Raw genomic sequence first — 27278 nt, forward strand, 5'->3', positions numbered from 1 at the left:
TACTTTAATGGCAAATTTATTTTAAATCCATTCAGTGGTTTTCACCCCCCCGGCCCTCCTTAACTGAGCGTGCCAAAGAACACGTTACAACTTTTTCAGGCAGGTGATCAGCAAAATGTCAAAGATAAGTTAAGGCACATGCAATTGACCCAAATAGAATGGAGATTATGACAAACAGTCACCCTTTAAGTTCAACTCCTGTAGTAGTCCTGCCTTCAAGAAGACCCAAGTTATAGGGGATAGGGTTTAGGGAGGCAGAGCCTTTAGTAAGAAGTTGGGTCAGAAATAATACAGTATATACAGTTGGGGAAACTATGATTAGTACAGAAGTAGTTGGTGTTCAAGCATGACAGTTTTTAGCTCTGTTTTGAACCGCTCAAAGGCGGTAATAGTTTTAAACTCTGGAGTATGGAGTTCCACAGCCTGGGGAAATTTATAGGGAATGATTGTTTGTCATTTAAGTTTCTTTCATTTCCAGCAGGAGGATATCTGCGCTCTTTAGTTGTCTTTGCCCTCCTGGGATGTGTAGTTTCCTCAAAAGATAGCTAGGAGTGCCTTATGTACTGCTCTATGTGTAATATAAGCCAGTTTGAAACTAGATATAGGTTTGGTTGGAAGCCAGTTCAGAAAGATTAGGATGGGGGTCTGTCAGCTAGACTGCCGACTTTGGTGCTGGAAACCAGGGTTCGAGCCTCGGGTCGTGTCCGCATCCTGTGATTCTGGGCAAATCACGTAATCTCCCCGTGTCTGAATATGTAATGTAAATACGATGCTCATGTACAGCGCTCCAATACCTTCGGGTCGAGTTCGCACTATATAAAAGTTGCCAAAAAAATAATAATAATTGCATTTCCCGGAGGCCAGTCCAGTGGCAGCTTGCTGTGTAGGCTTGATGAGAGCCTTGTGGGTTTTAGGAACTCCTGCTAGGATGCAGTTAATGTAGTTTAGTCTTGAGAGGACTAGGGACCGTGTTTTTTGTATAAAGTCCTGAACTGGGAGGGAGAGGTGTGGCGCAGCGACCAGAGTGGTTGACTCCGGAGCGCGGGGCTCACGGTTCGATCGCCAGCGGCTGCTCAGCACCATCTGACTCTGGGCAATAGCTCACTTGAGCTCCCCGACGGCCCCCTGCCTCTTTAAACCTTAAGGGGTGATATGTTCGCACTTTACAAATATGAATTAATATTAATTGTTTAATTCGTCTTAAGCATCTGAGTTGGAATTAGGTGCACTTTACTGTAAAGATGGGTGCTTGTAGGTTCAGGAGTTTGTCCAGGCAGAAACCCAGCGAGTTCTGGATGTTTGGAGTGGTGTTTAGAAGCAAAACATCTTTGAACCAAGCATTAATTGGGGTACTGCTTTTGAAGGAAGAGATGCATCGAAATTATTTTTATTGGATTGAGGTTCAAGTGATTAGTGGGAAGATTCGGTCTCAATGTATTTAATGACCTGGCAACCCATGTCTCGTGGTAACTCAACCCTGTGCTTGTTGAGATTTAAGCATTTCGAATTAGGTCTGGGAGAAGGAATACTTAGAGTGGACTATAAGTCTCTGATGAGTAAATGCCATGTACCCCAGACATTGACATGTTTGTCTGGGGACCCCACCCCTGCAAAGTCTCATGTTTGTGGCAGCTTCCTCCAGATGGGCAGGTAAAGAAAATCCACAACAACCTGGAGTGTCTTGGTCAGGCGGTTAAACTCCAAGGCTATTGTTATATGCTCTGGGCTACAACTGCTACACTTGTTTGACTGTTATGCCTCTTAGCTCATAGATAATGCTCATGATTTAAAGCTCCATCCAGGCAAATAAGCTGCTCATTTAAAAGTGCTGCTGTCTAGGACCACATTGACACCTCCTTCAGAATAGTAAACACCGGTGTCTCTGGTGCTGTAAGGCATACACAGGTTTAAAGTGGCTGAAGTCAGAGGCCCAAAAGATGGCTAAAATCCTCCAGTTTGATGGTAAAGAGTCTTTGCTCGATGAGGTACTCCGACATTACAATAAAGGCACAATTGTTGTCAAATCACTAAGTGCCATCAAAGCAGTACTGTCCAGATCCCGGTCCTCTTTAATGAAATGAAAATCATTCAACATTCTTAAAAGCTAGGGACTTCTTTTGCCACAAGCCTGTGGCATCCCCTCTAATTCCTTCAGATGCGCCCTCTAAGTCCAGGAGGGCGAGCAGTATTGTGCACTATTGAGATAAAGTAGAGTCTGGGACACCTTTGCTCTTGAATCTTAAATCATTGATTGAATTCCACCTAAACAAAGACCCGTTTCTTCTGTTATTTCATCTTGATGCACACCTGACTGAGTTCTATAAATAAACTCGTTTTATATCAATTATTGTGGCTAAGTTCTTCAAGCCACAGTTTTACAGAAGAATTGTTTCCCAAATAACTCACTGCTTGCTATATCTTCCGCACTTCTTCCATTCTGTGTATGAGCGCACATCACCACAGAGAAGTTGGCTTCAGTAGTTTTATCCAAAAATGCATGAAGTGGAGTTTAAACCAAGACTAGTTTTGAGGATATTAGTTTAATGTCATCCAAACATGATGATAGCAAACACTTGCTTATTTATGATTACAGAACTCCTATGAAATAAATATCGATTTTTCTTTTCTTTCTCGGAATGTTTTCATCTTTTTATTCATATTTCATTATAGACTTTTAGTATAGTTTCTGACTTCGCATGATATTACACAACTATAGCTAACTTTTTCTAAGCCGTGTTTTTCTCCTTAGCTGGCCCAAATGAAACAATAGAACCTCTTCAAAGATCAAATAAAAATGTGTGTCCTACATTGGAATAATGTATTGTCCTAGGTCTCTATTTGCATTTGGTCTTACATAGTGTAATCACGTGTGTTGCAAGTCCTCTTTCTATGGCAATATTTTAAATTAAAATTGAGGCACCTTTTTATTCACGCAGTGGAATCAAAAAAATCGCCTGCTGTGCTGGCTTATGTTGGAGTACCACTCAAGTACACGCCTAGGACACCAAGAATGACTTGTCAGAAGAAAAAAAAATATTTTTAGGCAGACTCTAGCAATTGAGAGTTTGAAATGAATGGGTAAAAAGAAAAAATAATGTTGTATATTTATAATTAAAATAGTTAATTAAAAAAAATTCTAAAGGCCTCTCCAGTGCAGTAATGTCTTTGTACGCAGTTTAAATGGATCTGTTGAAAGAAAAACTACTTTTGTGTCATGAGTATGTTTGTAGACTCTGGCCTATGAAGTCTATCTCAAATAGGCATCACAGCTTTTCAATGTTAATTTAGGAATTCAAAAGAGGACAATTGCATATTACGTTACGCATAGGCGTGTTTGAATGTTCCTCTCCGAGTACTGATGGACACTGAAGCTCTCATCAACCGTCACGGTCAGAGCTGCCGACTTTAAAACTGGGGAACCAGGTTCGAGTTCTGGCGTTGGCTCAACATGATGTAATCACGGATAAATTGCTTAATTTCCACGTGCCTTAAAAACTTTTTATTAAAAATGAGTATGACCTTGTAACTGGTGCTCATGTAAAGCGCTCCGATGCTCTTTGGCTGAGTTCGAGCTACATGAAAATATAAGAATAAATATAGACAATACCAAGCCTTCTTTTGATTGTAAAGTGGGTTATGCCTCAAGATCGTGACATGACATTATATGGTTATTTCAAACCTAAAGTCGAACTTGGTCATGGAGCACTTAGATGCCCAGCATATGTACCATATGGTCTGAAGTTGGAGGTCACTGGTGAGAAATGTGGTGCATCATCCTGCAATGGAGACTTCTGAGAGGCTTTCAAGGAACAGAAGACTGACGACTTTACCGAGGCAATGTGCGGCTGTGAGAGGCCAGGTAGCACCACCAGGACCTCATATGATGCAGGTTCCTATAAGCTTCTTTAATGCCATTCAACAAATGATGAAGACTTTCCAAAAGCTAGTTCCGCAGCTGCAACCTTACTATACTGTTTCCCAGCAGGTGCCTATGCTATCTTAGCAACATTGTCTACTACGAACAGATCAGCTACGTGTTGTTGCAGTGCCACCTCAGCAATCAACGTTGCTAGAGTGGCCTCCACCTCCTCCTCTGCAAACCCTACTTATGCCAGTGTGCATGCTTCTCCTTGGATCAGGACCTGTCAGATATTAGGAACAGCAGGCTAGCCATCAGAAACACGAACCAGGATAATTTGTTTCTGCTGGTGATCCAAATTATGGTGATCATCATCAGGAGGATGATGAATGACAAGACTTCGTTCTGTTTGAAGAAGGAGATAACACCAACCCACAGTCTGAGTCGCCACTGAATTATATTGCTCGCTTTCATTCTTTGCTAGAAAGAGCAGTCAAGAAGTTTGGTCTACCAGTGGTGATCGTGAAACAGCAATCCTTCCTTTATGATTTTAAGATAACCATTTAGGAATTCTGTGCAGCTGATTCTGGATTACAGATTTAAGGAAGCACTGAAATGCAGGCTATCCTTGCACACGCAAAAAGGAACAATATAGAGTGGCAGACTTGGTGTAATTGTGCCATATTGGTCAATCCTAAATCAGCATCCATCACAGACCTGCATGAGATCCAAAAATCCCATCACACCTGCATTGGCTCCCCCAGATAGGGATGTAAAATGCATAGGAAAACATGGAATGTAGGTTTAGCTCCATGACGTCCATCAAAGCGGCAATTCTGCAGCCATTCTGAGGCAATATTATTGCCAGATAACATAACCTAATGTGTATTTGTAAAGGTCGTGTTCAGCCAGAAGAGTATCTTGGCGCTGAATAGCAGATGTTTATTGCCAGATGTGACATGGCATTTCTGCTCTGTAGATTGAATCTTTGGGCATAGAAGGAAAAAGTAAAAAATCAGGGCTCTTGTATAGCACAACTAATCACCTGTGGGAGTCTCAAGGCGCTTGGATTGGGAGGGGTTCTACAGATCAGTCGAAGAGCCGGGTCTTGATGTCCTTCCTGACTTGAGGCACTGAAGGTGATTCCCTGAGATGCAAAGGCAGGGAGTTCTAGGTCTTCGAAGTGAGGTAGAAGAAGGATCTTCCTACAGCCGAGGTTTTGTGTATCCATGGCATAGTGGCCAGGGCCAGTTGGGCGGAGTGGAGATGTCTGTTGGGTGTGTAGAAGGAGAAGACTGTGGTTGTGGAATTCGGGTCTGATGGTGTTGAGGGCTTTGTAGGCATGCATGAGGAGCTTGATGGTGGTTCTTTTGTTTATCGGGAACCAGTGAAGGTGTCTCAGGTGACCGGAGATGTGGCTGTGGCGGGGAATGTCCCTGATAAGTCTGGTGGAGGCGTTCTGAATGCGCTACAATTTCTTTTGGAGTTTTTGGGAGGTGCTGGCATAGAGTGTGTTAGCGTAGTTGAGCTTGCTGCTGACGAGCGCCTTGGTTACCATTCTCCTGGTCTCGGTGGAGATCCACTTGAAGATCTTCGGAAGACTGAGCAAGTGGAAGCAGGAGGATGGTACGGCACTGATTTAGCTGTTCATTGACAGCGAGGAGTTGAGGATGATGCAGAGGTTGAGTGCGTGGTCGGTGGGTGTGGCTCGTGAATATTGCTGCTACCATAATTGATGCCAGCAAAAAAGTCACAAATGCAAACACCTGCCATTTAACAGAGCTGTAGGGCTTAGGAGGCAGAGCTGGATGCAGTCCACCTCTTTCAGCACTGAGGTACAAGCCAAAACCTGCAAAAGGCTGTTTGACTGGGGGGCTCTTTTTGAGAAATAAGTTGGCGACGCCCTGCAACTGTTAAAGATGGACACACACTGCATAGATCCTGGGTGCTCTCCACAATAGACTACCTTCATTTTGTGCCTGCAGAAGATCCGCCATATAGAGGCACCTCAAGTCTGTATGGCAGACGAGGAATAAACCTATTCCTCTTACAGATAGTCAGGATATGACCAGGAGCAGCAGATCAACCCCAACCAGTGGCCTTAGGTAAAAAAGACAGTAGTGCCCCAGTCCTGCTTTCAAGAAGACCTCATCAAACCTGACTGACTCTCTAATGCTGCCTTTGCCATCAGCTCCACTCAAGCTGTGGACGAATGGAATGCCACACTTTGCATCAGAATAGGAAAATTGGCAGCAAACCACTGGATACTATTAGACTGGACAGTCTTAGGGTGGCCTTCCCCCAACATTTTGCCTGCCTCCCTCCACTTTTCTGACCTAATTTTTGTTGGTTTTAGGACTCTGGGCACTTTACCACTGCTAACCAGTGCTAAAGTGCCTGTGCTCTCTCCCTTAAACATGTAATGCTTGACTTACACCTGTTTGGTATATTTAATGTACCTTTAAGTCCCTTCTAAAGTGGTATACCATATACCCAGGGCCTGTAAATTAAATGCTACTAGTGCGCCTGCAGCTCTGATTGTGCCACCCACACAAGTAGCCTTTCAAACCTGTCATAGGCCTGCCATTGCAGGGCCTGTGTGTGCAGTTTACTGCCACTTCGACTTGGCATTTAAAACTACTTTCCAAGCCTTAAACTACCCTATTTTTTACACATCATCCCTAAGGAAGACCCTTGGTTACCCAAAGGAAAGAGTGCTACGAAAGTAAAAGGTAGGACATGTACTTTTATGTTTTACATGTCCTGGTAGTGACAAACAGCCTATTTCATGTTTTGCTACTGTGTGGCCTACAGGGACCGCTCCTCCATTGGAGCAGAGGAACTGAGCCCCACTTAAATGCACTTCAACCCCCCGATGAAAAATAAAATGGTAATTTATTACCATTTTATTTTTCTTTGTCCTGTCCTGAACCGAGCGTTAGGACGGGGCGGGGTTTGCTGAGTGACAGCAAGGAGTGGTGGGAGAGGGCCCTTTGCACTGTTTAAAGTGAGCATGTCTCTTTGACCGGCCTTCGTTGGACGGCCAGCCAGGCATACGCAATTTAAACCTCTCAACTCAGCTGTCTTAAGACAGCTGGGCTGAGAGTAAGGGCAGGCCTCTAGTGCGCTGTGGAGCGCCGAGTGAGACTGCTCCCGCCAATCAGGGTGCTTTTTCATGTTTTCTAGGTTTGGAATGATCTTAATAAATCTACTTTACAAGTGAAGTTAGATGCAAAATTACTGTTTTAGAAATGCTACTTTTAGAACCTTACAAATCTACAATGAGTTCTGTTGGGAAGTGCAATTACTTTGCATAATTAAGGTGTTCAAATCATACATCTTCATACACACCATTAAATGATGAACACCACTACCGTGGTCAATGCTAACTCTTGAAGAGATCAATCAATGATTTGCCGCAAAACACAGGAGTCTGTAAGCACTCTATATATATGTGTGTTCATATATCCAAGTTATACATAAGATTGAGACAAGAAGACTCATGGCTTTTAGAAGGTGGACATTTCTCTGCTGCTCCTAGCTATTTGGGGCCTTGCAGCATGTTGGGCGACAGTTACACTTTGTGATTTCCCTCCAGAGAGCCACAAACACAGGAAGGTGAGGCTCGTCTGAATTCTGAGCCATCACCTGCATTTGTGTGCATTCTGATGGTTCTTCCTGGCGAGGAAGTATTTGGAGGGGCTGACACATTTCAATTTATTTTCTTTTTGTTGCCCTGCTGCTGACTCTGCTGGGGGAGAGCTGGACTCTGCCTTCTTCCAAGTGATCTCCAAGGGCTTGTTTGCTTACCTCCTGTTTAAGTGTAGGAAAGTGCCCTTTTCATCATGGTCATCCCCCACTTTTTGCCTGGTGTTTGATGTGATTTCACCTGGAAGTGCATGGGTTCCTGCTAACCAGGTCCCTAGTAAAAGACCTCTTTCCCAAAACTGTGCAATTGCTTACCCAATCGGCCATACCTTTTAATACCCTCTGAAAGTCCCTAGTACATGCTACCGCCAGTGCCTAGGGTCTCCGGTACTAAAGAGGGTCCCACAGGGCTGCAGCACAAATCATGCCACCCTAAAGGACCCCTCACCAAGCCCTTGCAAACTGCCACGGCAGGCTCTGTCTTGGTGCAAACGAAGGTGAAAACATGACATGGCACCCAGCCTGCGTGCCATGCCTGCTGACACTGCATGCAGTATAAGTAAGTCACCTATACAGTAGGTCCTGCCACCCAAAGGTAGGCTACCCTATCCTTCATGTGAAGGCATAACTCCATGAGCGGATATGCCCCGGTGCTGGTCAACTCCATTACTATCAGTACAAGGGATCAGGGAAGCCATTTTAAAGCATGTGCTTTGACGCTGGTGAAAACAAGTTCCCAGGCTATGTGATGGCTTCACTGAAATAGCGATGTTTGATATCAGACATATCATATTAATAAACCTGCACTGATGCCAGTGTTGGATTTAGTAATACATGCACACAGAGGGCTCCTTAGAGGTGCCCCCTAAAAACCAACTAGCTACTGGTGTGCTGACTGAATGGTTTTCACTTGCCTACCAGCAGAGACGAGTTTCTGACTCCCAAAGGTGAGTGAGGGCCTTTGCTCTCAGGGGGCCAGAAACCGAGCCTGCTTGGGCAGGGGGTGTTCTCGCCTTCTACCACAGAATGACCTGCAGGTTAGCATTCAAAGGCAGGGGAGCTTCAAGGGGACCTATCGCCTTGGGTCTCCCTGCTGTGGACTTCTTGACGTCGCCTACAACATCTGTTTGCAGGCCCCATCTACCACGACCGCTCATGGTGACAAAAACCTGACGCCTAAGGGCACCCCTGCACCCATCGTCCCTGGCCCGATGAGAAGAGAACCACAGGTGTACCCCTGTCCCCGAGCATCGTGAGGTCTGAGCCCCCCTGTTGGTTCGGCCCCCAAGTCCAACACTGTAGCATCTCTTCACAAATACCGATCATCGACTTGCATTGGGCACTCAACGCTGTTTTGCATCACTGCACCCAGCCGCCCTCGTGCTGCTGGTGTTGCCTTGGACCTTGCCCCATACTCGCCTCAAATCCCGGAGTATGGTCCCGTAGGTTGCTGAAAAGAACTCATATGCTGTATTTGTATTTTTACTTACATGGGATAACATTGCAGCCTCTAAAAAATGCAGTTTAAATGCAAAAATATTACTTTCGAAAAACTTACTTACCTGATCGTATTGTTTCTGATGCCGAAACATATCTAAAGATAGGTGTTATTTTTATAAATTGGTGTGGCTCTCCTTATTGAGTTGTGTGCATCATTTATTGATTATTGTGTGTATTTGAAGATGTTAAACACTCCTAGGCTGCTCGACCATACTGTCCCCTAAAAGAGCACTTTGGGATTCCTAGAGAATGCTCCTATCCACTTATAAGGGAATACCTGGACTCTTTTCACAGTATATCCCGTTTTGATATGCTCTATAACGTACCAGCTTCATACATTGAGACTCTGGTATATTGAAGTAAACGAGACACACACTGAAGTTCCTTTCTTACTCACCTCGTCACTATCTCATAAGGGAACAAGACTTGCATCTTCAAGAACTACAGCCGGAGGACCTTTTCCTCCTCAAATGAGCAATCAAGAGTTCTTAAGATCTAAAGAAACCTCGCCTTTTACTTCCGAATTCTTCTGGTGAGAATGAAGATTGAGATCAAAGGTGATCATAGACCTCTGGAAACTCCGCAACTCCTTGCAGAAAAAACAGTGCTTTTGGATGGTATCCCTTCAAAAACGTTTTCTGTTGCTACAGGGAGGAAAATTCCTCAGATTCCCAGATCATTTTTTTTAAACAAACTTTATTGGCATTTCTCAAGTACATACTGCATCAGGTATTGGTACAGTTGTCGTTCACAATTCGGGCATCCGGGTCCTGTAAACGGATTTTTCCATGTAAACCGTCTTTTGTCATAGTCAGACAAATACATTGACGATCGTGTTTACAATAGCTTTATTTTTTATTTATAAACATTTCTGTTGCTTATTGGTTATTTGCAAGATAATTGCACTTTTCCACTGGTGGCCCCTTATGTTTCACAGAGTGTGAGGACTGACATTGCTTTTGCTCTTGACGTTTGACTAGTGTTTGGATTTTCTTTGTATATTGATTTGATGCAATCTTCATGGATGTCCGGGGTCAAGATCGCTGGTGGTCAGGGGAAGAGGTGTCATGTGGGGCTTGTGTGTGTGTGTGTGTGTGTGTGTGTCCCGTTGCTTAGTTATACATCCGTGTGCTTTCGTACTTCTCTCCGAGTCGGAGTTAGAGGCTAGTTGAACTGTTATGAATTGCTGGGGGTAAAGGTTGGTATACTAATGTGGTCAGTAGATCTACTGTTATGAAAGATTCAATTGGGGTATCCTATTCCATCGCTAGCGGTTTCTTTAGCAGGCCTCTATATTTCTCTCTGCGGAGTGCTCCACTCTCTGCCCTTACGCACTGTATAACATCTTCTTGCCAAGTTGAGATATGTGGACTTTCAATGCTTCGTTAATTGGCGTTTCGCTAGTAGAAGGACAAGATCTACAAATCTAGACTGTGCTGTGCAATTTTTGGGGTGGGGGTGGGGTATAGGCCCAGCATACATTTCTCCGCTGAGCATTGGCTAGGGCCCCCTATTGTCTCCCTTATAACTTCTGCTATTTGTGACCAGTAAGTTGACAGGATGGGGCAGGACCACAACATGTGCCTCAGATTTGCATCTTGTTTGTGGCACTTAGAGCATGCTGACGACACCATTGGGTATGTGGCGTGTAGCCTGTGTGGTGTGAGGTAGACTCTGTACAGTTTCATAAATTGTATTAGTTTAAACCTGGAGTTGCATGAGACTTTCTCGGGGAAGGCCAAAACTGTGTCCCACTCCTCGTCTTGCAGATTCCTCCCAATATCTTGTCCCCACTTGTCCCGTAGTTGAATCAGGGGTACCGCTAGATGGGCTTGCATTCTGCTGTACAGCCAACGAGTCAGGGTGTTTACCTTTGCCCATTAAGTGTACTGCATGTATGAATTCATGTGCGGCAGGTTCAACACTGTCAGGGGCCCAGTGCAGTTTTACATATCATGTTATGTTGGCATGTGTGAGAAACTGGGAGTTCGGAAGGCTGTGTGCATGTATGAAATCCGTATGGTTTAACAGCATACCATCCTCCTATAATGTCCCTATTGTAAACACTATGGCTGACTCCCATACATGTAGGTGCCATGTCGTCAGAGCACGCGTTGGGTGGGGAGACCCAGAAAATATATATTTGGTGCAACTGGGACAGTCTTGCCAGTGTATTTAAGGGCTTGTTTCCAATATATGTTTTCAGTATATGAGGGCAATTTTCAATAATATTGTAGCCTGTGCTGGAGTACACACCTGTGGATGCAACAGTATGTGCAGTGAACCAAGCTCAAGCCTGCGGTGTGTGTAGGCTATTTTGTGTATGTTGTGGCCTGCTAACCAATATGACAGCCATTGCAATTGGCTTGCTAAGCAGTAAGATTTGAAGTCTGGTGCTCCCATCCCCCCTCCATATCTGTCGGCAGTTACAGTTTTGTTAATCCTACCGGTCTACGTCCAGTTCCTCACATCAGTTTGGTTAGTAACATGTTCAGTGTTTTGAAATATGGCACCGGTACAACTACTGGTAGATTAGTGAAGTAATACAGTAATCTTGGGAGCATTACCATTTTTGATATAGCAACACGCCCTGCCACTGAGGGGAAGGGATACCCAGAATGCTATTTGTGAGCGCAGAGTGGAGATGGCTTTTGGGAGGTTCCCTTCAAGCAAGTCCTGTGTGTCCCTATATATCTGCACCCCTAAATATTTAAAGTTGTTGGGGGCAACCTTGAGTGTTTTGTCTCCTAAAATGATTTCTAGGGCCTGGGGGCAGTTTCTGAACAATACATTTGATTTATTAGCATTTATGGCTAATCCTGAGATGTATTCAAATGTTGTGACGGTCTGAGCTATGTGTTGCAGACTGTTGTGTAAATCTTTGACATATAACACTGTCATCTGCAAAGAGACAATACATGGGTTGTGGGACCAATGGGTATTCCCCAGTTCAGTGCCTCTTGCTGCATCCTTTGCGCCAGAGGTTCTAAAGCAAGGACAAACCATATTAGGGATAGGGGGCACCCTTGTCTCATTCCCCTATGTACGGGGTACTGCTCTGAGATGTGTGCCCCTGTATGTGGTCGCAGGGTAGGGGATGCGTATAGTAGCCGGATCCATTTTGTATATCCTAGGGGAATACCAAACTTGTTAAGAGCAGCTAACATGTACTCCCAGCTTAAGGTATCGAACGCCTGATGCAGGTCTAGTGAAATGCATCCCATCGCTTGAAGGTCACTAGGGGTGGCATACATTGCATGATAAAGCCTCCGTATGTTTAAGGACGTGCAGCAGTCAGTTATGAATCCACATTGGTCTGAGTCTTGGTAGCAATGGGAGTCAGTGTTTTATAGTGATAAAGGTCTATATGCCGTAATATCTGTAGGGTCCCTACAAGGCTTGGGTAGCGATGTCACAAGTGCTTGTGCCATGGAAGGGGGTAGTTTGACTTTTTGCAGTGCTTTTTGATACATACGTAACAGCTGGGGGGACCAAACTGATTGCAAAAGTGGCGCAAAATTCCACAGGTAGACCGATGAGGCCCTGCGTTTTTATTACGGGGGTGTTCCCTAATCCCCTTCCTGAACTGAGTGTGTGTTGTTGGTGCCTCCAGGTCGGCCTTGTCCTCTGCCGTTACCCGAGGGATTGTGACTGTCGAGAGAGTCAGACATCCCCTGTGGGTTTGGGGATTGGGGGGCTGTACACAAGGCCTTATAGTAGTTAAGGAATGCAGTACTGATCTCCCTCTGTGTGGTGACATGGAGTTCTGTTGGGGTATTAATTTCTAGTTTTGGGGTAGGTGGTGGAGGGTGTTTGAGTAGTCATGCCAATAGAGTACCTGATTTCTCCGCTTTTGTGTGTAACTCCTGGATATATGTGCGTTGATCTACCACTCTTAGTCTTTCTAGTAACTCTGCATATTTAATGCGTACTTCTTGGAGTTTGGGTGCCTTCCCTGAGTCCAGTGCTGCCTCCTGCTCTAGCCTGCTCAACTCCGCTTCGACCTTCTGTAGGTTGTTGTTTGTTGAATTTCGCATCCCAGCTGTTGTGCTGATGGAGGTCCCTCTAATTACTATTTTAAATGCTTCCTATTCAGGTAGACTGGAGGATGCCATACCTGAATTTTCTTGGAATTAGTTATCTATTGTAGCAATCGTATCTCGGAGCACATTATCTTCCAAGAGACATGGTGTTATTCTCCATGTTGGTACTGGTGTTGGAATCCGACCCCATGTTAGGGTCAATTATAGGTGATTAAGGTCAGACAGAGTTTTTTCGAGGTAGGTGGTGAGTGTTATCTGGGCTAAGAGCGCAGAGGTGCATAGTATACAGTCTATACATGTGTGTAATAAGTGCGGTGGAGAATAAAAGGAATATTCCCACATGCACTTTTGCTTACTGGACCAGACGTCTGACAGTGACCTTCCCTGGACCCAGGTGCGAGGGCTTTGGTTTGACAGACCGATGTTGCGCCAGCTAAGGGAGGGTGTGAACGTTTGAGTAGTGTATCCAACACTGCATTGAAATCCCCTCCTATTATCCCTGGGTAGGTATACCAATCTGCTATAGCTAGGTTGAGTTTTGTGGGAAATCTGTCTTATTCCGAGTTCAGAGCGCATATGCTTCCTAGAATTGTGTACCGTCTAGGTTACACCGGAGGAGGACATATAGTCCATTCATTTTTCTAGGACTTCAAACGGGACTCCAGCCCTGATCCAAATTATAGTCCCCCGTGCAAATGCAGAGTAGGATGTATTGTGCACCTACCCTCCATTTCTTTTTCAGCTTGAGGTCCTCAGCATTGGTTGTGTGTTTCCTCAAGGTATGCAATGTGGATTTTACTGCTGTGCATAAACCCTATGTATGGAGCCCATGCCCCGGACATTCCACATGGTGATGTTGTATAAACCCTTCGCCTCCATGTGTGTATATCCTGTCTTGCTATATTTTCCTGCACTGTAAGTAATAGGTGAGTCCAAGTATATGTCGTGGTTAGGGGGCACCCCCCAGTGGATCTAGAGAGGAGCTGTAACTTATGAAATCCAATACTTGGTCCAGCATATGAACTTCGTCTGACCAAACTATCATGGTAAAAAAAACATATGAACTTTGTAGAACTGTGTGCCTTTGCTGTTGGGGTGTTATAGTACCAGCCTATGGCTTCAGCTTGTGGTGAGTTTAGCGGCGGTATGGTTATCTTAAAGGGGGGCGCTCCTGGGGCCGCCTCCAGAGCCGCTTTTATACCGTTTAACAAATGTGGTGATTGGAGGTGTGTGCGGCGGGCAAGGGAGCATTGTAACCACCCAGTGTGGTATGTGTTATCTTGTGGTCTGGTTATCGTCTATTAGCTTATCACTATTCCCCCTCCCCGCCATTTGAGTGTGCAACAATGCTGTCCAAATAGTGTTCATAGCAGGGTTGGTTTGGATTAGGAAAGAGTTCCATTATACGTCACCATTTTGTAAACAGTGTGGTGTGCCATTCGCATGGTCATCAACCCAGTAGGTCGTTTGCCGTTTGCGGTGTGATTGTTGGGAAGAGAGTCGGACTGGTCTCCGAATCAGAATGTACCGTAGTGTGGGCTGATAAGTCATCTGTGGATATAAATTCAGCTTCGCAAAGCTGTTTTGCTCACTGCCCGACAACTCTCCAAGGTCTGTTCTTGTGACAGGGTCGTTCCAACTTTCCACTGGAATTTTTCTCACGTATTTTTTTTCCACCTTATTGTTTTCTGTGCTCGAGTGAGGGTGCACGGTGGGGTCCTTTTCGTAGTAAGATCAGCAAAATTGTGCTCAATCCACTTCAAAATTTACTCGGGGTTGTCAAAGAAATAACTTTTGTTAAAACATTATTTTTAGTTGGGCTGGAGACAGCAGAGCATATTTAACACTGATTGACCTGAGATATTTCTTGACCTCCTGATTAAGAGGTCCTTTGGTGCTGCACGATCAAGGTATAATCCAGGAACAGAGATATGCACGCATTTTGGTACATTCTAGGTGTTTTTCTCTCTGGCACAGCGGACGAGGGCATCCAGGTCTTTATAATGGAGTATGCGGGCTACTGTGGAGCGCGTTGCCGCACCTGGTATTCTTCTGGTGGGAACCCTATGGGCGTTTTCTACAGCAGAACGCCCCTCTGGTGCCACATCTGTCTGTAGCTATTTTTCTATGAACTGTTATTTGGTTCCTTAGCAGTTTTCTGGCAGCTCCACTATTCTTAGATTTCTGCAGGAGCGACCCCCCCCCCCCCCCCCCCCCCACATCTTCGACTTGATCTTGTAGTACCGCCACTTGTCTTTGAAGTTGTAGTCTTGTTGTTATGGGGCTATTTTGGCTAGTTCCTTCCTGTTTGTTTTTACTGCACCTGCCAGGTTTTTTGTGGTTTGTCTTGAGGAGGGTGAGGTCTGAGGTCAGGGTCCCCAATTGTTGCTCAATTGAGTTGTGCGATTCACGGATTTCTTGTAGTATGACATCTAGTTTGTCTTTTGGCGGGTCCGCCCTCAAAGGGGGCACGTAGTGTTCGGGGAATGTGGGGAAGGAATCCTCTGGTTTTTCGCTCCGCATGCGCCCAGTGTTCGCTTGATCCGTTGACCTTCCCTCTTGTGCGCCATCACTTCCTAGTTGTTTGTGTGTGATCTCTTCTATGATGGCAGCCAGATATGTCGGAGGGGGGGGCGTGTCACTCTCGAATGTTCATTCTGTACCATGCCCCCTTTTGACCACTTCAAGAGGATGGTAAATCGCAACTGGTACGTTTGTACTCATGCCCGGTTCTAGAGGGTAGGCCGGGTGGGCCTGGCCCACCCAAACATGAGCCTGGCCCACCCAAACATGAGCCTTGGCCCTCGCAGTGAATCTGCCACCGATGTACAACAACAATAGATAACTTGTGATTTACGATCCTGCTGCAGAGCAACCATTTGTCTGTTGGTAGTTTTTCAATGCAGATAAACTGAATTTTATGGGAATAGCTCAGTGGGTTACTACCTCTGTCACAGATATCCTTGTGTTACTTGCACTTCAGAAGTTACTATCATAACATAGGACAGTGACCTATGAACTGTCATCAAAGAACTGCATACAAACTTCGCTTTTTTGTGTTGTGATATAGTTAGAACTTCTCGATTCTTTCATTATTCTAATGTTACTAAAAAGAGTTTGTTTGGGCAGTTATACATTTTTATCAGTAAAGCCAACCCTCAACCACTGGAGTACTCTTTAAATCCTGAGTTGGTGCTTCTCCAGACCAAACCCTCGTAAAATATATCGCCCACCAGTATGGATGAAGTGATTTCTACACCTTGTAATCCTCATTGGCTGATGTGACATTCCGCGTAAACTGATTTATTGTCTCTGTATAATGTGTGCTGTTATGTAAAGTACTGTGACACCCTACACTCATATGAGTAGCGCAATACAACAAATGGAATGGATATGAGAGAGGGGCAACGGAGAGATGAGGGGCACTAGTGGAGGGTGGCAGTGAGGGAAGCCGAGGAGGAGGTAATGGGGTGGGGGGAACTACAGAGAGATGAGGGGCACTAGTGGAGGGTGGCAGTGAGGGAGTCCAAGGAGGAGGTCACGGGGTGGGGGAACTACAGAGAGATGAGGGGCGCTGGTGGAGGGTTGCAGTAAGGCAATCTGAGGAGGAGGTCATGGGGTGGGGGGCTATGGAGAAATGAGGGGCACTAGTGGAGGGTGGCAGTGAGGGAATCTGATGAGGGGGTCATGGGGTGGGGGAAGCACTGGTGGAGGGTGGCAGTGAGGGAATCCGATGAGGGGGTCATGGGGTGGGGGGAGCTACGGAGAGATGAGGGGCACTGGTGGAGGGTGGTTAAGTTATCTACAGAGAAAGAGGTAAAAAAAGAGGTCAAAAAGACTTTTGCACCAGCACTAAAGCCAGCCCTTTCATGGCCTTTCTGTTTTTGTTTATTTAATTAACAGTGAGGTGATCAGGACAACTGTGGAGCATACTTTAACATGCATGCTGATTACATTTACTGCTATATTCAATCAAAATAATCTTTATTTCGGTCATAGACCATAAAAGATAAGCAGTCCATAAAAACAAGAAATTGTTAAATTACATAAAAAGTGAGTACAATAAAGATTAGATTGATTACAAGTTATTTCATTAAAACAATAGATAAAAGATTAAAAGATTAAGATATCATGAAAACAATACATTATACCGGCAAATTCGACAATAAAAGGGAGCTTCTCCTTCGCCACACAGCATACCAGAAGCGTGATAGTGAAAAAACTATAGGTAATGCTGTGTCTGTCTTCAGAATTCTGTAGGCAACTTTACAATGTATGGTCCCCAAATTCCTACAGAGTTGACGAAGCCAACGTTTTCTGATAGTTTTGTATGTGGGGCAAAAAAAGAGAACGTGTAGATCAGTTTCGCTAGGGGCTCCACAGGTTGGACAGTCGAGAGGATTATTTATCGACCACTTCCCTGTGAAGGCTCTCAAAGGCAATGTTCCATACCTGAATTGTATATATAGTTTTCTAGAGGCATTAGGCTCCATCAGGTCTAGGACTGGCTCTATTTTGAAATCTTCTTTGATATTAAAAAAGTCCAAGGTCAATGAGCCTAATTTATTATTGGTTAGCATCGTGTTTTTGTTATTTATCCAAAATGCATTTGCCAATTCAGCTCTAGAAAGTGTAAGGGCATGTGTTTCAGGATGGTGCCATAGTTCAGGAAACCCTAATCTAGTAAGCTCCCTTTTGATATAGAGAAGCCACGGTATGTTATCTATACCACGAGGGGTCATTAACGATTTTAAATCGTTTTGATAATCCACTAGTTCTGGAGTTGCCCACAACCTGCGCCAATACAGTAGTGGCCTTAAAGCAATTTCGTCTTGGATGGACCTTACTCCCAAGTCCATTCTGAGTGGAATAAGGGGAGTGCTAGGTGGTAAGGACAATATTGACCTTAAGAACGAGTTTTCTGATCTCCCAATGTCTCCAGTTGAGCAGTGCCCCCATAGTTCAACCCCGTAGAGAGATGCAGCCCGTGCTTGTACTTTGTATATTTCAATGGTGGGTGCTATCGGTTTTGAGATGGAAGCTCTATATATTTTAAGGATCCCACCGCAGGTCTGCGTGAGTCGCAATTTAGCTTTTGCTAGCTGGGGACCCCATTCCATCCTGTCCGAAAGCGTGACACCAAGATATTCAAAGACTGAAACCCTATCCAGTGCAACACCATTGAGAGAAGGGTTTGGGCCGTTATTTTTAGGCGGGTTGCATATCATAAATTTTGTTTTTGAGGAATTAACCTCAAGGCCTCTCTGGGAACAAAAATCGGAGAAACTATCGAGGGCACGCTGAATCCCCATAGGGGATTTAGATACCAGGAGGGTATCATCAGCAAACATTAGTGCAACCACCTGCTCGTTGTTGAGTTTGGGGGCATCGATGTCCTTAACTCCCCTCAGGTGGGCCACTAATGCATTAGTATAGAGAGAAAATAGGGTTGGGGCCAGGACGCATCCATGTCTTACTCCACGGTTAACCGGGAACTTTGGAGTCAGTTTGCCCCACTTGCCACACCTAACTTGAGCAAAGTTGTCATTATGTAGCCGTTTTATAATCCCCAAAAGGCAGGCAGGCATCCCCATCTCAGCCAAGACCGCCCACAGAGTTTGCCGGGGGACTAAGTCAAAAGCTGCTTTGAGATCGACGAAGATAAGGTAGAGGCTGCCACCCTCTACCCTCACGGTTTTCCAATAAAGAAGTTGTAATCGGAAAAGTTGGTCCACCGTGGATGTCTTCTTTCTAAAGCCAGCCTGGTAAGGGGTTAGTATTCATTTTTCGTCCATCCAGGCTTGTACTCGATCTAGGATGATACGTGCAAAGAGCTTCTGACTAACGTCAATTAGGCTGATCGGGCGGTAGTTGCTAGGCAAGAGGGGGGAGCCCTTCTTGAAAACCGGGACTATCTCTGCGCCTGCCCAGGTGTTCGGAATGGGGGCACCATGAAGAATGGCATTGAAGAGTAAGCAAAGGTATGGTATCCACACCTCAGGTTTATGCTTGTAAAGGTCCCCAGGAATCTTGTCAAGGCCAGGAGCCTTTCCTACTGGAAGTCTGTTCACGGCCTTTTCTACCTCCCTGGGGCTTATACTAACAATGGCTTCGTTAATCGCATCAGGGGGGGATGGAGCCTCGGTAGTGGGTGCCAACGGAGCATACAAATTCTGGAAGTGATCTACCCATTAACTCGATGCAATGTTTGGGTCATCGGCTATACAGCCATCCTTTGATTCTGATCTGACAATTAGCCAAAATTCTCTCATGTCCTTTTTAATGAGTGCTCTTTTGATGTCCTCCCATTTATCATATTCCCAGTTCTGCTTTGCCACTTTTACAGTTTGCTTGTAGTTAATTCTGCTCATAGCGACCGCTTTCCTATCGCCAGATTTTAATGTGGCCAATAGGGCTAGTTTTGCCTCTCTGCATTCGTGGTTAAACTAGGAGAGTGCAATTGCGGTTCTCTTTTTCCTAGAGATCAAAGGATTTAGGTAGTTTCCCAATATGTTGACTAGCCCAGTGTGGATTTCGGACACATGATTTTTCCTGATATCATTGTCCTGATCTAAGATTTGGCACATTTGTGCAAGGGCATTACATGTGGCCGAGTAGATAAGGCTGATTTTATCAGGGGATTTAAGAATCATCATCCACTTAAGGCGTCTTCTGTCACCAGAGAGATGTAAGGGTCGGGGCGTACCACTATTTTGCGTGGGATTGTTTTCCCTCACTACAGTAATATTCAATGTTTCAAGTTTGAAGGTGATTTTACTTTTGTTTTTTACTGGGAATAATGAAAGTGGAATTGAATGGTGGCTGATATGGGGGCTGGGTCCTAAGGTCAGCTGTGAGATAAGGTGTAATGGAGAGGGGTGGTAAAAAAGTGGATAATAAAGCCTGTAAGGGAGCGCGCTGCAGAATCAGGGGTCAGGTGGAGGTAGTAATGAAGAAGGTTTCTGCCTGAAGGCTCACACAGAGGGAACCCGAGTAGTGTCACTTGCCAGATACTCCCACCTTAGAAACCTCTTCTTCCCATCAAAGGGACATTACATGAAAGAAAAGCACTTTTTGAGAGTGATAACATTTAGAAAGAGACTTGGAAAAGAGTGTGTTTTACTGTACCTTGTAAGACTAAGGAGAGATAAAAGGAGGGCCCAGAAGCAGGCCTGGCTAGATATATAAGCGATAAATCGGGCCAGCAGTGGCCCACCCGAATTTACCTTTTGGCCCACCCAAACAAAAATTCCTGGAGCCGGGCCTGTCTGTACTACACAGCTAACACCGTTGTGTGTTGACGTTCCCCTAGTCAAGGGTGTGCCCTTTTGTGTGATGAGAGAGGGGGGCGGGTAGAAGTGGTTGTCTTGATACTATTTTGTTGTGGCGCCTACCGGCGTGATCTTGTCGGTGTGTTCACCCCACGATGCATCTGGAGGCCCAGGAGGGGCCTACAATTCATTGTTTAGTGCAGCTGGTGGTCAGGCCCCTAAAGTGGTCAGCTCGTGTTCCCATATTTATTTCAACTGGGCAAGTTCACTCTGCATGCGCTTATCGTTTGCACACCTCGGAGGGTGGGTGGGGGACACTGTGCTGATCCGATCTTTCTGTGCGGATTAACTGGGGCTTTTCTCCTTGATGTTGATACACTTTGGGGTGATTAGCGCAGAACCTGCCACTGACTTATCCCTTGATCCAGAGGTTCTCTCCTCCTGACCTTGAGGCTGTTTTCAGTTATGTTCACCCTGTCACTGCAGTCTTAGTGGGTTTACAATCGGTCCGCCACACAGTTCATTTATTCTGGGAAGTCCTCCCCCCCCCCCCCCCCCCCCCCTTGACGGTCTCTGCCCACAGGAACCTGGATTGGGAAAGGGGGTCCCGGTCTATTGCAGCAGCGGACAGTGGAGATTTCTATCAGCTAGATCGGGGCGCGCCATCCCCGGGAAGCCCTCCGGCGTTGATTTTGCCTCTGTGGGCCGGCTCTAGCGCCGCTCGGACTCCGGTACTCCATGTTCGCAGTCCGCACTCAGGGAGTCCTCTCGGTGATTTTGCCTCTACGGGGTAGAGGGGGAGGTCTGTCAATCCGGGGCTATCATCATTCGGGTCCCAGTAGGTAACGCTGGTCACACGGTGCTGCCAGCTTTCTCTCTGCTGATCTAATCTTTTTGGCCCTCCGGCAGCCCGGCTGGGCTTCTACGCACGGCACCACGCCGTTAGGTACGGCGTACTTTAGGCCCAGGGATCCCGTGACTGCCCAGGCCGCGGGAGGGAGACCCGCACAATTCCGCCCCGGGCGAGAGGCAAGTAGGAGAATAGTGGCCTCTTTTACGGTTGGCGACAGCAGTTACGTCTGTAGGCGCCAAGCTATCCTCGGTGCGCCCCCGGCTGCATGGTGGTACCAGTGGTTCGTTGGTTTACTACATTCGGAAATTCATGTTGCTAGAGTGTACCCGGCAGGGGTGGGTGATCCTTTTGCCCCTTGTCATGAGAGCAATGACTGCCACAAGACGGGTAATGTCCAGGACAATGCGGCGGGATTCAGAAGCTCTCCCCCCTCCCCCCTATGCATCCACCATCTTCAGCACCTTGACCAGGCCCTCAGCTTCTCAGATCATAGGATGCTTACTTTCATATGCTTGTGCACCCAAACCTCAGGCGGCATTTGAAAGTCTCAGTGGCTAGGAGGCGCACTCCGTTCCAAGCAGTTTATTTCAGGATGAAATCTGTCCCTTGGATATTCACAAAGTGTCTGGTCCCCTTGGCAGCCTTAATTTGTAGCCTGAGCTCCTTGGTGTTTCCGTATCTGAATGACCGGCTAGTAAAAGCCCCCTTGGTGGAGGAAGCCTGGCCTGCTACTCAAAATGGAAAATCCTTCTACTTATCCTGCTACAGTGATTTGATTTGTGCAGGCAATCCTGGGCACATAGCTCGACATAGAACTACAGTCAATGTAGCTCATTGCAAAACTATGGCAACAAAACTGCTGGCGCAATAAAATATCAGTCCGTGCAAGTCACTGGTAGGCCTTATCTGCATAGGACTCATCTATAGACCGTGGTATGGAATGAGACCGATCCAACAGGCACTAGAAGTCCAGGTGCAGCAGGATCATAGGATGCCATAAGAGTTTCTCAGTGCTTAAACTGGCACTGCTGTGGTGGAAATATCAAGAAAACTTAAACACAGCGATCCCATTTTTACCTACAAGAGCCATGATCTTCATGAGAGATTTCTCCATGAAAAGTTTGGGAGCTGAAATGCAGGAGCCATTTTAAGGTGTCTGTGGTTAGCGACCGCAAAATCTCTCCACATAAATGTCTTTGAACTGGGTCATCCAGCTGGGTCTACAAGTGTTCGTGCCAGAGGTGGCAAACCATGTCATTCTGATTTGCCAGACAACATGATCACTACGTAATACATGGCCAAATAGGCCAGCTCTAGACCCGCATCCTGTTAGAGGAGGCACAACTGTTACGGGACTGGGCAATAGGGAGTAGATATCTCTGTGAAACATCTGGTAGGAATGCAGAGGTATGTGCATGCCCTCAGCCGCTCCCTGTCAGATTGCCATAAGCGGGATCTCCACCAACAGCTGCTTTAGCTAATCTTCATGGGAACAGTCCAGCCTGAACTGCCAAGCCAGGTCCTACCTGGACCAGAAACCAGCATCCTGGGACCGGTTTCAGGGTATCGCCCCTCATCAGCCCGGCTAGCTCGAATCCAGCGGCACAGTGAGCCCAAGACCTACGTCTGGGCATACCTGGTGCACTTGGTGAGAGAAAGCGAAAGACACAAATGGTCCCAGAATGCTGGTTTCTGGTTCAGGGCGGACCTGGCTTGGCAGCTCGGACTAGACTGTTCCCATTGGAAGCAGGTTCAAGACTAATTTGCATATGCTGGGTCTAAACTGGGGCGGCATAGTGAGCAAAAGAACGATGGATTTAACCCAGATCTCTTGACTGGGGTTGAATGTTTGATTTGTTCCGAATTCCATCTATCATCTGTTTCTTTTGTTAGAAACTGGAGCACAGGAATGATGATGTAAATTCTTTCCACCAGACTCAACCTCTGCAACAAACAGCCTGATCATCCTTCCCAACTTTTTAAAGTCGATGTGTGCTACCAGGCAGATAAAATCAAAAAGTAATCTTCCTTAGATAACAAGCACAAATTTAACACGAAGTATAGAAGTCTTTCACTTGTGAAAAACAGTCCATCCGGCTACCTTTCATCAATCCCGCTCCCTTTGCTCCTGGGCATCAAAGAGTATGACGTTCCAGACGGTGGTATATTTTCTTTACCCTTACTTAGTGGCCTGGATCAGACAAACATCAGGCTCCTCCAACAAGCATTCAACGCTCACCAACATTGAAATGTCCCTATTAGTTTATTGCCACAATCCCAAAGATTAACAACGTACCCCGTTGCATTGTTTTATGGGTTGTTGAATCTGGTCCCAATCTACCTAGGATGGGGTATAAGGCAATCAGGCTGAGGAAAATTAATTTCATGGTGTCTTTGATATCCTTAGTCTTTGTTATTTCTCTTTCACAACTCCTTCTGATCTCATTTGTAAACAAATGTCATGGGCCCTTCAAGCGTGTTGAAAAATACTGGCAGGAACGGAGCTGGGTTGGATGCATTATGGACTCCATAAAATCCACGTATTCCCTTATTCATAACAAGGAACCTATTTCAGATAGTTGTGACGCACGGGTAGGTGCAGTATCTGCGCGTTAGGGTAAATTGTAAGACTTTAAAGTGACAGCAACTTTTTAAGAAAACTTTTATTTTTATCTGATCCTCAGTCAGGCAATTACTAACCAGTTGTAAAAGGGTACAAGCAATTACTTAGTGTACTAAATTCACCATGAACATATTTTCCCTTTTGGGCTTATATGTTATGATGTAGTTACCTAATCAATTCCCACATTATATGAGAGGAAATGCCTCCTTTCTTCTTTGTATATAGAGAATGGCACACGAGGGGTGAATAGGAGGGCAATCTGTGGCTATGGGCTGGGAGATATTTTGGTTTTGGAATTTGTAAATTATGAAAAACATCTGGTTTGTTCATATATTTATGCATGACACATATTTTTCAATTTCACAGATTTCAAAAGGGACTAAACCAAAGATGATGGAAAGCTTCTCCAGTCAACCTCTCCGTCGAACTGGAGACATGGAGCCTCCAGACATTAATAGAAAAATAAAGGCTTACGGAGACACAAGTTCTGCTTCATTATCAGTAGACAGTGGCTACAGTGAATCTCTGTGCACTACAAGTTTTGATCATAGTGATGTACACGAGTACGCACAGGGAACAAACATTTCCCCACTCCACAGACCTATTGATTATGTGCAACCAAGTTCACAAGTGACTGGATTATCTCCCATTACATCTGAAAAATTGTCATTTCATGTTTTGGATATAAATGGAGCAAAGGTAAACTCAACAGAGCTATGCGAAACACCTAAAGTAACTAAACTAAATTTTTGCCTGAGAAGGAGATTGCTTATGTCTAAAACTGCTTCAAGTGCGAGTGTAGATTACTTCGATACACCTGGTGAGCTGACTTACAGGAATAGAAGAAAAAGTCCTTCACATCACATACCCAGTGTTGAACAAAGTATTTTAACCAGTTTTAGTGAGTCACCTCTTGACTTTGATTATAAACCTATTGCTACAAGTACTTTAAAAACAGAGGAACCTAATGCTTTTTGTCAGAAAAGAAGACTTGCTTTTGCTCAGCAGAGAACATCCACAGTTGACGATTTAAAATGTGATGAAAACTTAATGAAAGTCGAATGCAATTCTTCACCCCAGCATAGTATGGACAGTGATAAATCTATTCTCAGCCTTACAAGAGTTAATGAAGTGAACCCTGGTGACCATCTTCTTAAAACACCAGAATACAGCAAGATATCAGAAACTGTTCATGAGGAGTTTTTTACACCAATTAGTAATCTTGCAGCACATTTTAATTTTCATTTATCAAATTTTATCACTCCACCAATGGGTCAAATTGATTTGGATGATTCATCTACAAGGGAAGATAGTGCATTTGTTTCACTTAGTCTGGACAAATCACAAGACTCGTTAACAGACCACGATAGTTCTTTCCAAGAACTTGTTCGAAAATGCAATGAGACACCAAGAGGTTTGTATACCAAAACCAGGGTCAGAACTCTTGAACGCTCTAAAAGGTTATCTACTCTCAGTGAACGAGGCTCCCAGTCTGAAGCAGAGGATGACATTGCTAAAACTGAACTAATTAACTTGGAGTACAAATTGAGAGAATTAAAAGATACTGTTGAAGAAGAATCTGATCATTCTACGACTGAAAAGGATAATGAACCCTCACTTTTGAAATCTGATGATTTATTGGGAACTCCTGCGTTACGAATAGTCTACGAAATGTTCATGAGGAGCAAAAGAAAAAGACCAGAGGAGACCAGTGTACATGATCTTTTGGGGCATGTTGAAGGAGCAGAAATGTGTAAATCTGAAAGTATTCTCACGCGACTTATTGGCAGGAAAATGGGCCTTGATAAAATAGATATTTTAAAAGAATTAAAATGCAGAAATTTAAAGCACGTTCTTGCTATGATATTGGGTGCCTTAAATGTGGAAAGCATATGCAGGTAAGAAAGCAACATATTTTCAGATTGTAGAATGTGAAACTTTTTTTTTTTTTTAAATCAAATTTCAGTTGCTCTTTGTACCTATAATGCTCTCGCCCCATTAGAAAAACATATTAAAGTCAACTTGCATTTAGTCCTAAAATACTTAACCTTTCTGGTGGTGTTGTAGTAGTATTTTGGTAAACTTTAAGTCATGATTGTACATTTGTGTACATATTATGTATATTTTACTTAATCAGGTTTGGTTTGTTTGATACACATTTTGGTGAGCAGCCAGGCACGTGTTTTTTTAATATCTACGTTATAATCGCACCATTGTGCAAACAAAAAAGGGTTCATAATGTTTTTAAATTCTCAGGTAGTAATTGTGTTTCTTTCATGGGATTATGTTTTTCTTTCATGGGATTATATGTTAGGTTTGACGGTTTTTCTTAGTTTCAAATGTTCTTGTATTATCAGTCATTAGTACAAGATTTTTGTTCGAATGGCGGGGCACAGTTCAGTTATTACTGATTATTTGCATAATTATGTTGTAACGCACATAGGTTTAGGGATTGTAGCAGTGCAGACTGACAGAAAAGAGACAGTTTAACAAAACACTTAAATGCATTTGGATATTTTAGTTAACTTTTCCAACAAAATACAGGTATTGTAATGTAAAGGAGTATTTATCAAGCGCATCATTCACCCAAGGGTCTCTTGGTGCTGTTACATCAGAAGAGTAACCGAACAGAAGGAGAAACAAAGTATCTATTTGACAAATGCCGGTTTAAAAAGCCATTTCTTGGTCCCTTTCCTAAATGGGGCCAGTTCAGAGATTGAACGGATCTTTACTGGAAGACCATTCCATTATTTAGGGCCAAGTATCGAAATATGCGCCCTCCAGCCCTACCTTTCCTGAATCTTGGGATCACTAAAAAGTTGGTGGATGCTCAATGGAGAGTCTTGCCATGGGAGTATATAACTGTGTGGTCTCTTAAGAAACCTGGGTCCATCCCTCTCAATACCTTGTAGCTTAAACCGCAGACAGGGTGTAATACGCGTTCTCCGAGGGATTCTTAAAATCAGCCTGGCAGCAGCATTCGGAATTAACTGCAGTCTTTTTAGTTCACATTCAGAAAGACCAAGATATATGCTGTCGACATAGTCCAATCTGGAGCCAATGACCGCTACCATGACGGTCTTCATAGCTTCCATAGAAATATATATCATATATGACAAATAGCAATGTTTCAAAATCTATCCGCAAGACTAAACTGTTATAATCTAAATCACAATTGAAATATTTACTTGGTTCAATATTATCCAATATCCCTGTTTAAAGGAAAGCTATGACTTAATGGATCAGTGAGAACACACTTATGTTAAGACCTTTTGGACAAAATTTACTCGGAGTAATTTTATAAGTCATTTGGTTACATGGAGCCATTATGTTAGCCTATACTGAACAATTGAAAGCATAGCCATCCAGAAGAACTGGGTAAGTTGTAAGGCTTTTTATTGTGGTCCTCGGTCAGTCGGTAGGTATTGAGCAGTATCCTTTATGTGCTTTGTCCTCTACCACTGGTGTCCCAGGACCATAG

The 27278-nt window shown here is 44.6% G+C and overlaps 1 protein-coding gene across 6 annotated transcripts in view; it reads left to right on the forward strand.

Moving 5' to 3' along the window:
• FBXO43 (F-box protein 43) overlaps window positions 1-27278 on the forward strand; it is a 450652-nt gene that overhangs the window by 207239 nt on the left and 216135 nt on the right. For all 6 annotated transcript variants that reach the window (XM_085604080.1, XM_085604081.1, XM_085604086.1 and 3 more), the window contains exon 2: window positions 24164-25695. In XM_085604080.1, the coding sequence (XP_085460206.1) occupies window positions 24188-25695 (1508 nt within the window). In that variant the 5' untranslated portion in view covers window positions 24164-24187. The remainder of the gene's footprint in view (window positions 1-24163; window positions 25696-27278) is intronic.

This window comes from Triturus cristatus, chromosome 5_1, assembly GCF_964204655.1.
Source record: "Triturus cristatus chromosome 5_1, aTriCri1.1, whole genome shotgun sequence".
Classification (NCBI taxonomy): Eukaryota; Metazoa; Chordata; class Amphibia; order Caudata; family Salamandridae; genus Triturus; species Triturus cristatus.